Source organism: Hypanus sabinus, chromosome 20 (genome assembly GCF_030144855.1).
Source record: "Hypanus sabinus isolate sHypSab1 chromosome 20, sHypSab1.hap1, whole genome shotgun sequence".
Lineage (NCBI taxonomy): Eukaryota > Metazoa > Chordata > Chondrichthyes > Myliobatiformes > Dasyatidae > Hypanus > Hypanus sabinus.
The window spans coordinates 53,143,715-53,156,205 of NC_082725.1; the positions used below are offsets into that span (position 1 = coordinate 53,143,715).

The 12,491-nt window shown below is 40.0% G+C and overlaps 1 protein-coding gene across 3 annotated transcripts in view; it reads left to right on the forward strand.

Moving 5' to 3' along the window:
* Positions 1 to 1,043: 1,043 nt before the first annotated feature.
* si:dkeyp-120h9.1 (Y+L amino acid transporter 2-like) overlaps positions 1,044 to 12,491 on the forward strand; it is a 67,571-nt gene continuing 56,123 nt past the window's right edge. Inside the window, exons 1-3 of one of the 3 annotated variants that reach the window (XM_059945521.1) lie at positions 1,083 to 1,191; positions 1,683 to 1,801; positions 11,784 to 12,302. In XM_059945521.1, coding sequence (XP_059801504.1) covers positions 11,858 to 12,302 — 445 coding nt within the window. In that variant the 5' untranslated portion in view covers positions 1,083 to 1,191; positions 1,683 to 1,801; positions 11,784 to 11,857. Of the gene's footprint in view, positions 1,192 to 1,682; positions 1,802 to 3,280; positions 3,416 to 11,783; positions 12,303 to 12,491 lie in introns of those variants that run through there. The other 2 variants (XM_059945520.1, XM_059945522.1) reach the window with 2 other exon arrangements.

Below are 12,491 nucleotides of genomic sequence, written 5' to 3' on the forward strand. Positions count from 1 at the left end.
GGGTTAAGTCAAATTTTAAGGCAGATTTACATTTTGCATAGAAATAAGTAAAAATACTCAGTCAGTGAAACAACCAGTTTCATGAGGTTGAACAGATTTCAGTGTGAAAATTCTGTGTCTATGATTTATCAGCTTCCAGAAAATATGTTGCCAATTTAATGTCAAAAGCAGATAATTTCATCTCTATCTAACCTGAGTCCTATTTTACCTCTGTGATTTATTTTCTCAGTTTGGCATTCAATTTTGTGAAGCTAATGTGATGCTTTGAGAAGTTTCAATAGATACACTACATAAAAGGATGTTTAAAAAGCAAACACCAGGAAATCTGCAGATGCTAGAAATTCAAGCAACACACACAAAATGCTGGTGGAAGGCAGCAGGCCAGGCAGTATCTATAGAGAGAAGCACTGTTGACCTTTTGGGCCTGAAACTTCAACTGTGCTTCTCTCTATAGATGTTGCCTGGCCTGCTGTGTTCCACCATAAAAGGAATTTGCTGAGTTAAAACAAAACTCATTGATTATTGTGGAGAGCAGAACCGCAAAACTGAGAAAATTATATTGTTAACGTGCAGAGGAGGAAGAGGCGTGGAGAGAGGATGCCAGTGGTCAGGTTGGGAACAAGGTAGGACAAATGATACAAGGTTTTGTTTCAGAGAGCAAGACTGAAGCATCGCAAAGATTTTACTTGCTCCAGATTCGGAGTATCCGTAGTCTCTCTTGTGCCTTCTGTTCATTGTAACTGATTTATCTTCAGGGGATGTAAATAGGAAGAAAAACGAGGGCAGAGGAGAGGGAGAGAACGATAAACAATAATGCCGGAACTGAGAGAAGGAACACAGCAGTTGTTAGAAATCTAAAATAAAACTTTAAAAATTTTCCTACCAAACACATAGAATTGCTCAATATTCATTAGTGCGTTAAAAATAGCATAGTTGATACAGCGTTCAGATATTGACAGCAACAGGAGGGCAGATGCGGGTTGTGTGTTGCAATGGGCTCTGAAACGTTTGATGCCTGTGCCTTTAAGACGTGGCGCTCGCTGCCTGTCCCGCTCAGCCCCTTTGTGAAATTTAGCGGGTTTTAAAGGATGCGTGAAGAAAGCGCCTGTGCCCTATAAAGCAGATAGAAAGAGACTGAGCTGGTATAGCTACTGCTAAAAGGAAACCCGCCTTCGAGGCTCGAGTGTCTTGGTACGTTTGAATTTCCATTCTCTGGCTTTGTGTGGCGGCTCTGTCATGTCTCGGATGGAGTCTGGTTCCGATCCGACACGGCGTGGGTTATCTTCCGGGCCTGCGCTGGTCCCGCTACGCAGATGTGTGTGTGTGTGTATGATGAAATATACCTTCTATAATTCATTGTGTCCCTTTCCCGCCCGGAATAGCGTCACAAAATTTAATTTTTTAAAATCAGCGTAAGCTGTGCACACGTGAACGAGACGGAAAGGAGCCGGACTCCTCCGGTGCCGCGTGGTCACAACCCGGACTGGAGTAAACGTGTTCGTTCTTGCGGGGCCGGGCCGGGCCGGGGCTGCTGTTCGCAAGTTCGCCCATCACTTCTCTGCTGCCTGCCTAATTTTACACACTTCTTGGCCTTTCATTCCAACTTAGATATTCGGTGCGGAGACTGACATCTTTTACAATCACTGCTCTACCTATTAGCGATGTGTCTACGTTTTGTGTAGAAAATCAGCGCCTCGGTATATCTCGGGATCGAGGAAACGTGAGGCTTTTTCTCGGTGCAAAGAACCCGTCCTCCATTCCGACCGGCTGTCGAAAAAGGACATTTTCCAAGTTACTAGAGGTATTTAAGGCGACATGCCTAGCTTCCTTTTTCAAGCATTGTGTGAACTTACCCCGCAGGCTTGTCCAAAAGATCATTAACCTCATTTCAGTCGGTCGCTTCCGTTTTTATTTCAATTTGGTCAATCTTTCTTAGTTTTTTTTCTTGTGATTTTATTATATTATTAAACCAGTACGTTGATGCAGTTGCACTTCCTGGTGCTACTGCGATGAGTCTCGGCCCGAAACGTCGACAGCGCTTCTCCCTATAGATAGATGCTGCCTAGCAGCATTTTTTTTTGGAAAATGTTAGTTGTATCGTTTTCTATTTTGTGATATACTGCATAGCGTAGCAGCTAGATTTGAAATATAACAGCGCCAAGGAGGACTTTCGGCCCGTCGAATGTTTGTACGTGGTAGTCTATCAAATTGGCCCCACTCTCGCGCCATCTCCCCATAGATATGGGGGTTTTTCTTTCCTTTCGTATTCTGCAGCTCTGTTTCGATCACAATTAAATCTGCCTCCACTAGTGCCGCTGGCTGTGTATTCCAGACTCTCACCACGTGTTGTACTGTTCCTCCTGTCTGTTTTACCAACTATTTTCATTCTGTGTTCCTTGTCTTTATTTCACTCTCCTTCCAGGGAAGACAATCTGTTTGTTCCACCTAACCTTTGTGGTTCTAGACACCTCCACTGGATCTCATTGCTACTATCTCTGCCTCAAGAACAACCTGAGCTCCTCCAGTCCATCTACATAAATATATTCCCTTAAACCTGGAATCATATTGGGACATCTCTTTTGGACCTTTACATTATTGTATTACTATCATGTCTTTACATTATTGTATTACTATCATGTCTTTACATTACTGTATTACTATCATGAATTTCTCTTATCACGTTTAACAGGAGATGAAAACAGCCTATTAAGTAGACCCAAGAAACCTGGGTGCACAAGAGGGCAGGATCAGAGAAATGATGAGTTGTGAGATGGTACAAAGATACATTGGCTCCTGCCCTGCAAGATATTTGAACAGCTAAATTTTTAAGCTACTTTTAGTTTTTGTTGAGGCAAAGCATCTTTCTCTGACTCATGCAGAATTAAATAGTTGTTTATGAGCCAGTTATAAAAAAAACTACTTAAAAAAAAAATCAGATTAACAAGAATTTCACAATTCATTTTTTTATGGTACACTAGATTAGAATTACTTGCTCAATTCCTCTGTTTATTTATATTATTGAGTCATACAATGCAGAATAGACCCTCCCCACCCTTTGAGCCACACTGCCCCAGCGCCCGTGACTTAACCCTTAATTTACAGTAACCAAGCAACCAAATAACCAGCAACACACACAAAATGCTGGTGGAACACAGCAGGCCAGGCAGCATCTATAAGGAGAAGCACTGTCGACGTTTCGGGCTGAGACCCCTTCCTTTCGGTTAGTCCTGATGAACGGTCTCGGCCGGAAACGTCGACAACACTTCTCCCTATAGATGCTGCCTAGCTTGCTGTGTTCTACCAGCATTTTGTGTGTGTTGTTGTTTGAATTTCCAGCATCTGCAGATTTCCTCGTATTGGAACCTAATAACCAGTACGTCTTTGGACTGTTGGAGGATGTAAAGATTCTGTACAGGTAATGTCAGCATTGAACTCCGAACTTCATTAACCCCTCACACTAATGAAGTGTTTTCACCCACAACTGCCGCTTGTTGGATATTTTTTGTTTTTTTTTGCACCATTCCCTGTAAACACCAGAGACTGTTAAAATCTGCATAAAAATCTCAGGAAATCTGCAGCTACTGAGATACTCAAGCCATCCTATCTGGCACCAACAATCAGTCCATGATTGGTCACAAAAGTCATATTTCTTTCTGATTCTCCAATTTGCTATTTAGTTGGGACAACAACAGGGCCTCTTGACCATGTCTGCATGCTTTTGTGCATTGAATTGCTGCCACATGACGTTGGCTGATTAGATATTTGTGTTAACGAGCAGGTGTACCTAATAAAGTGGCCACTGAGTGTATAAAATAAGTGGTGTTAAAAAGGGAGAAAAAATATGATGGCAGAGGGGAAGAAGTTGTTCCTAAAACATTGAGTGTATGTCTTCAGGCTGTTGTATTTTTTTCCTGATGGTACTAACGAGAAGAGGGCATGCCCTGGGTGATGAGGGTCCTTAATTATGGATGCCACCTTCTTGAGATATCGCCTTTTTAAGACATCTTCTATGGGGGGGGTGGATGTTAATTGCCAGGTTGGGGCTGGCTGACAACCCATTGCAGCTTTTTCTAATTCTGTGCATTGGAGCTGCCATACCAGATGGTAATGCAATCAGTCAGAATGCTCACCATGGAACATTTCCAGAGATTTGCTAGAGTCCTTGGTTACATACCAAATCTCCTCAAACTCCTAATGAGCATACTTTCCTCGTAATTGCATCAACCTGTTAGGTTCAGGACCGATCTTAGAGATGTTGACAACCAGGAACTTGGAAGTTGCTAACTTTCCACTGCTGACTCTTCATTGAGGCTGGTGCATGTTCACATGACTTCACAGTCAATTCCTTGGTCTTACTATTGCTGCACAAGGTTGTCGAAAAAGCATCTAGTGTTTTCCTGGCGTATATGACAAATAAACTCTTCTTGGGCTTTCAGCTGGGTACAGATATCGATTTTTAACTAATGTTTCGATGACAAACTCTGCCGTCTTCATTAGGGATATGCCCGGGCATTTCTAGTCTGGTGGTATTTATACCCCCAACGTCCTACCATGCTGATTGGTTAGTCCTCATTCAATCAGGTTTCCATTGTTCCACCTTGTTTACAATTGAATTCCAGTTTTTACTTGGAGTGAGACGTTCATCTTTGTTAAAATTCTTTTCCTCTAGCTTTATTTCAGTGGCTTCCTTCAACAGGTGGTCCCTAAAACCATTGGCATGGCACTGTAGTTTTGTGCTGTAGAAGTCAATCCTATGGCCATTGCAAATGCAATGTTCTGCTACCACCATTTTCTTTGGGTAATCAAACAGATACAGTACACCTCCTCTACTCTTTGATGTGAGTTTCTGCTGTGAATCCTGTATGGTTGATGTACCCTGCACTGCATTCACAGGGAATCCTGTAAATACCAGCCATCCTGAGTCCCAGGTCACCTGTCTCCTCTATATTTCCATAGTTTCTGGAAGAAGCACCAGGATCCTAAAATACCAGATTAATATCATCCACAAACCCCTAAGGAAGCTCAAATCACAGCTTATGTGCATGAAAGATGATCTGGATTAGATAGTTTAAACCCTTCCCAATGCCTCTAGCAAACCTGCTCACAAGTCTGTTGGAGCCCCCTTGAGTTCAGGTGTAACCTGTTCTTTTTGTACAGTTCATACTTTCCTCAGAAGAGATCCCTATGATCCAAGAATCTGAAACCCTGCCCCCTGCACCAATTCACCTCCCAGATCGTCCTATTTTTACCCTCACTGATCAGTGGTGCAACCAGCAATCCAGAGATTCCTACTTTTGAGGTCCTGCTTTTCACCTTCTTACCTAGCTTCCTATATTTGCTCTTCAGGATCTCTTCATTAATTGTAATGTCCGTACATTAATGAACGCAGTAAAGGATGATTTTATTTTAGCTCTAGACTCACAACCTAAAGAACTAGCCAGAGATCTGTATTATTTTAATAGTCAAGATTTTGTGTTACACTTCAGAATTTGCTTTTCAAATCACATTTGATTTTCTTGAGATTTGGTGGAATTCAGAATAGCACAAGGGCATTATTAGAAAAAGACAATGAATTTTAAGTAGCATTGATCTGCTGGGATGGCAATGGAACCAAAACACGGAGGGCAGAATTTCAAGTGTTATTGTTGGGAAGGAAGGAAAGATTGAGATGGTCACTGAGAAGTCTGCATCTCAGATGTTAAGGAAAAGGGAAAGCACTGGACTTGAAGTGAAAGGCCTGCTTATGAGTTTCTGTGCTTCGAATAGTAGTACCTTCAAACTGTTGCTTTTTGATTTTTGACAAATCCTTTAGAAGGTTAATGTTTGTGTAGCTTCTGTATTTTCTGACCAGTGCATCCAAGTTAAAACTCTGCTGTTTACTGTTCATTCAAAATGTATACATGGCTCATTAGTTGTGTGTGTGCTTTTTTACTGGAGGAATCCGGAGTCTTCACTTGGTGATTTAATTGTACAGTTGTGTAAAGGTAATTGTGCATTAACTGCACTGAGCCATTACACTCCATGCACCAACTGAACAAAAATTAGGAGACATGAGGGATTACAGATGCTGCAGAAATGGATAGTTGATTGTTTGGTCCATAAGATCGTATCGTATTATGGGTATACAGTGGAATTTTTTATGTGTTTTTCCTCTACTCTTTCTCCTTGGTAATGCAGGGTTTTTGAAGAAGCAATTAGACTAGGTAAACTACCACAATCTTTTTATAGAGCTTCCATTTCTTTAATATTGAAAAAAGATAAAGACCCTACTGACTGCATCCTATAGACCAATATCCTTATTGAATGTAGATTCCAAGATCTTTTCCAAGTTACTGGCGTCCAGGCTGGAGAAGGTATTACCTCAAATTATCTCGGAAGATCAAACTGGTTTAATTAAAAATCGCTATTCTTTTTTCAATATTAGGAGATTATTGAATATTGTTTATACTCCTTCACGTAGCACCTCAGAATGTGTCATTTCATTAGATGCAGAGAAGTTTACTGTGCTTGAGAAGTTTAGTTTTAGTCCGACATTCATTTCCTGGATTAAACTGATATATCGTACTCCAGTGGCCTCGGTTTTTACTAACAATCAAAGATCTCCCTTTTTTCGTTTATTTCTGGTTACTAGACAAGGCTGTCCTCTTAGTCCATTATTATTTGATATTGCTTTAGAACCTTTGGCAATTGCTATTAGAGAATCACCAAACATTTTTGGCATTACTCATGGGATGGATATACATAAGTTATCATTATATGCAGATGATTTATTATTATTTATTTCTGATCCTGAGTAATCCATTCCTGCAGTTATATCATTGTTGGCTCAATTTAGTAATTTTTCTGGGTATAAATTAAATCTTAGTAAGAGTGAATTGTTTCCTTTAAATAGACAGGTTCCAATTTATGGAAATTTCCCTTTTAAGTTAGTTAATGACTCTTTTATATACTTGGGGATTAAAATTACTAAAAATTATAAGGAGTTATTTAAGGTTAATTTTTTTACCCTTAATTGATCAGATTAAATGTTTGTTCACTAAATGGTCACCATTATCTTTATCTCTGATAGGTCGGATTAATACTATTAAGATGATTATTTTACCCAAGTTTTTATATATATTTCAAGCGATACCAATTTTTATTCCAAAATCTTTGTTTGCTAATGTTGATTCAAAAGTTTCTTCATATATATGGCAGAATGAAAATCCTAGATTAGGTAAAAAATATTTACAGAAGGCAAGGAAGGAAGGTGGATTGGCATTGCCTAATTTTAGTTTTTGTTATTGGGCAGTTAATATCCGATATTTGATATGTTGGTTAAAGGATTGGGATTTTTCTTTTAGCCCTCATTGGGTGAACCTGGAAACTAAATCTGTACAAGGATTTTCATTGGGTTCTATTTTAGGGTCTTCTCTTCCCTTTGCTCTTTCTAAATTGAAAAAACGAATTGACAATCCGGTAGTTAAACATACTTTACATATATGGTTTCAATTTCGGAAATTTTTTGGGTTGAATTAGTTTGTTATAACTATTCCTATTGTATCCAATTTCTTTTTTTATCCTTCTATTATAGACCAAGCTTATTCAGCTTGGAAGACTAAAGGATTACTACGATTTTCCGATTTATTTTTGGATAATTGTTTTGTGTCTTTTGAACAATTATCTAATAAATATAATTTGCCTAGATTTCATTTTTTTAGATATTTACAGATTAGGAATTTCTTAAATACTGTACTTCCTACCTTTCCAAATCTTGAGTCTTTGGGTATTTTGGAGAATTTGTTAGATCTAAATCCTTCTCAGAAAGGTGTAATATCAAAACTCTACAATATAATTATGAAAATACATTCAGAGCCCTTCCGTAAGATTAAAAATGATTGGGAAAGAACTTAACCTTACTATCCCTATTGAGAATTGGGATAAAATTCTTCAATTAGTCAATTTACCATCTATATGTGCTAAACATTCATTAATACAGTTTAAAGTTGTGCATAGGGCTCATATGTCCAAGGATAAATTGGCTCGTTTTTATTCCTATATAAATCCTATTTGTGACAGATGTCATTCTGAGATAGCATCTTTAACTCATATGTTTTGGTCATGTCCACTTTTGAAAAAAATATTGGGAAGACATTTTTGATATTATTTCCACGGTATTGAACATAAGATCGTATCAGCTGATCGAGTCATCTCCACCTTTTATCATGGCTGATCTTAGATCCCTTTCAACCCCATACATCTGCCCTCTCACCATATCCCTTGATGCCCCGACCAATCAGGAATCTATCAACTTTCACTTTAAATATACCCATGCACGTAGTCTGGTGGCAGACTCACCACTTTTGGGCTAAAAAAAAAATCCTCACCTGTCCTAAAAGGTCTCCCCTCAATTTTGAGGCTGTGCCCTCTAGTTCTGGATACCCCCACCAGAGGAAACATCTCTCCACATCCACTTTATCTAGTCCTTTAAACATTCAGTATGTTTCAATGAGAGTCCCATGCATTCTTCTAAATTTCAGTGAGTACAGGCCCAAAGCTGCCAAGCCCTCCTCATATGTTAACCCCTTCATTCCTGGAATCATCCTCCTGAACCTCCTGTAGGCTCATTCCAATGACGGTCATCCTTTCTGAGATAAGGGGCCCAGAACTGTTGACAATACTGTAAGTGAGGCCTGACTAGTCTCTTATAAAGCTTCAGCATTATTTCCTTGTTTTTATATTCTATTCCCCCTGAAATAAATAACATTGTATCTGCCACCTTTATCACAGACTCAGCCTGTGTGTTAACCTTCTGGGAGTTTTGCATGAGGACTCCTAAGTCCCTTTGCACCTCTGATGTTGGAATTCTCTCCCATTTCAATAATAGTCTGCACTATTTTTCCTTTTACCAGAATGCATTATCATACATTTCCCAACTCTGTATTCCATCAGCCACTTTATTGTCCATTCTTCTAATTTGTCCAAGTCCTGCAACAATCACATGGTTCCCTCAGCACTACTTACCCATTCAGCTATCTTCGTATCATCCACAGACTTCCCCACAAAACCATCAATTCTATTATCTAAATAATTGATAAATAATGTGAAAAGTGGTGGTCCCAATACTGACCCCTGAGGAACACCACTAGTTACTAGCAGCTGAACAGAAAAGGCACCCTTTATTCCCATTTGCTGCCTCCTGCCTGTCAGCCATTCCTCTATCCATGCCAGTATATTTACTGTAACACCATCGATTTTCATCTTGTTAAGCAGTCTCATGTGAGGCACCTTATCAAATACTTTCTGAGAATCTAAATAAGTGACATCCACTGCCTTTCCTTTGTCCACCCTGCTTGTTACTTCTTCGAAGAATTCCCACAGATTTGTCAGGCAAGATTTCCCTTTACAGCAACCATGCAGACTTTGATGTATTTTATCTTTAGTCTCCAAGTACCCCAAAACCTCGTCTTTAATAATGGACTCCCAACCACTGAGGTTAGACTAACCGGCCTATAATTTCCTTTCTTTTGCCTTCCTCCCTTCTTAAAGAGTGGAGTGACATTTGCAATTTTCCAGTCATGACTATTACCTCTTCAACAACCTCTGTCAGGACTCTGGGATGTAGTCCATCTGGTTCAGGTATCCACCTTAAGACCTTTCAGTTTGAACATAGAACAATACAGCACATTACAGGCCCTTTGGCCCACAATGTTGTGCTGACACTTAAACCCCCACCTCCCATATAACCCTCCACCTTAAATTCCTCCATATACCTGTCTAGTAATCTCCTAAATTTCACTAGTGTATCTGCCTCCACCACTGACTCAGGCAGTGCATTCCACACACCAACCACTCTCTGAGTAAAAAAAAACCTTCCTCTAATATCCCCCTTGAATTTTTCATCCCTTACCTTAAAGCCATGTCCTCTTGTATTGAGCAGTGGTGCCCTGGGGAAGAGGTGCTGGCTGTCCACTCTGTCCTCTTAATATCTTGTACACCTCCATCATGTCTCCTCTCATCCTCCTCTCCAGAGAGTAAAGCCCTAGCTCCCTTAATCTCTGATTATAATCCATACTCTCTAAACCAGGCAGCATCCTGGGAAATCTCCTCTGTACCCTTTCCAATGCTTCCACATCATTCCTATAGTGAGGCGACCAGAACCGGACACAGTACTCCAAGTGTGACCTAACTAGAGTTTTATAGAGCTGCGTCATTACATTCTGTCTCTTAAACTCTATCCCTCGACTTTTGAAAGCTGCACCCCATAAGCTTTCTTAACTACCCTATCTACCTGTAAGGGAACTTACAGGGATCTGTGGACATGTACCCCCAGATCCCTCTGCTCCTCCACACTACCAAGTATCCTGCCACTTACTTTGTACTCTGCCTTGGAGTTTGTCCTTCCAAAGTGTACCACCTCACACTTCTCCGTGTTGAACTCCATCTGCCACTTCTCCATTTGCCTAGCACTTTTTCCTTTGTAATAGCAATGGCACTCCCTCCTGCTCCCTGACACTCATGGACCTCTGGCATACAGCTAGTATCTTCCATAGTAAAGACTGAAGTACTTATTAAGTTCATCTGTCGTTTCTTTGTCCCCATTACTACCTCACCAACATAATTTTCTGGTGGTCCAGCATCAGCTCTCACCTTTTTATTCTTTGTACGATTGAAAAAGCTTTTAGTATTCTGCTTTATATTATCGGCTAATTTGCCCTTATATTTCATCTTTTCCCTTCTTATAGCCTTTTTAGTCGTCTTTTGTTGGATTTTAAAAACTTACCAGTCATCCAATTTCCCATGCACTGTTGCTACCTTATATGATCTTTCCTTGACTTCTATGCAGTTCTTAACTTCCCTTGTCAGCCATAGTTGCCTTACCCTGCCATCTGAAAACTACTTCTGTGGGACATATCTATCCTGTGCCTTGTGAACAATTCCCAGAAACTTCAGCGGCCTCTGTTCTGCTGTTATCCCTGCTAGTATCTCCCTTTAATCCACCTGGGCATACTCCATTCTCCTGCCTCTGTAATTCCCTTTATTCCATTGCAATACTGATGCATTTGACTTGTGGTTTTTTTTCCCTCCCCCTCCCCCTCCCCCTCCCCAACTGTAGTATGAATTCAATCATATTGTGATCACTGCCTGCTCAGAGTTCCTTTATGTTAAGATCCCTAATAAGATCTAGGTTATTACACAACACCCAATCTAAGATAGACTTTCTTCAAGTAGGCTCATGCACAAACTGCTCTAAAAAGCCATCTTGTAAGCATTCAACAAGTTCCCTCTCTTGCGATCCTACGCTAACCTGATTTTCCTAATCCCCTTGCATGTTGAAATTCCCCATTACAGTTGTGACATTAACCTTATTACATGCCCTTTTCAACAACCTTTGCAATCTCAAGCCCACATCTTGGCCTCTATTTGAAGGCTTGTATATGATTCCCATAATTTCTATCTGGACTGTCAAGAAGATTGATCACACCCTGAAATGCTGACTGTCCATTTCCCTCCACAGATTCTGCCTGACTTGCCAACTTCCTCTGGCAGTTTGTTTGATGCTCGTAATGAAAGTTTTTGAGTTAAGAGATTGCAGATCTTTTGAACTTTGCGCTTTAATTGTAGTCATAAAGATTATTGGAGAAAGTGACGGATGTGTAAGTAGTCAAACTAGGCCAGAGAAATTGAGAATCTAATGTCATGGTTTTCAATAAACTGTTTAATTGAAAATTGTATCTATGGTGTTATGCTCCTTGTATTTCTTGATCTAATATTGTCCTTGTAATATTTTTCTTTCAATACAGATTGTGAAACGTACCTTCGTCTGAAATATATTTTGATATTGTGTGAGTGAGGAGATCCATTATATTGTGACAACATGGAAGTTGATTCAAAGAATACCGGTACTGAAGCTGTGAGACTGAAGAAGGATATTTCTTTGCTACATGGAGTTTGCTTGATAGTTGGAAATATGATTGGATCTGGCATTTTTGTTTCTCCCAAAGGAGTTTTGTTATTCACTGGTTCATATGGTATGTCGTTAATTATCTGGGCAGTGGGAGGAATCTTCTCTGTGATTGGAGCGCTGTGCTATGCAGAACTTGGAACGACGATAAAGAAATCAGGAGCAAGCTACTCATACATTTTGGAGTCCTTTGGAGGTTTTCTGGCATTCCTGCGTCTCTGGACGTCTCTTCTGATTGTTGAACCAGCATGCCAAGCAGTTATTGCTATCACTTTTGCCAATTACCTCATCCAGCCATTCTTTCCTTCCTGCGAGCCACCTTACTCCTCCGTGCGATTGTTGGCTGCCTGCTGTATAGGTGAGGGAGAAGTACTAAATCCTATATTAGTGCTGTTAAAACTGAACTCAACTATTATAATAACTGGTTGGGTGGTGGCAGAAAGAAAATGACCTTGAAAGATTGTAGCTGAGGATTAGCTTACTCTGAATGGTCATCAACAGTGCTCTGTTAGCATTGCATCCTCTTAGTGAATGTTTTTAATGAATA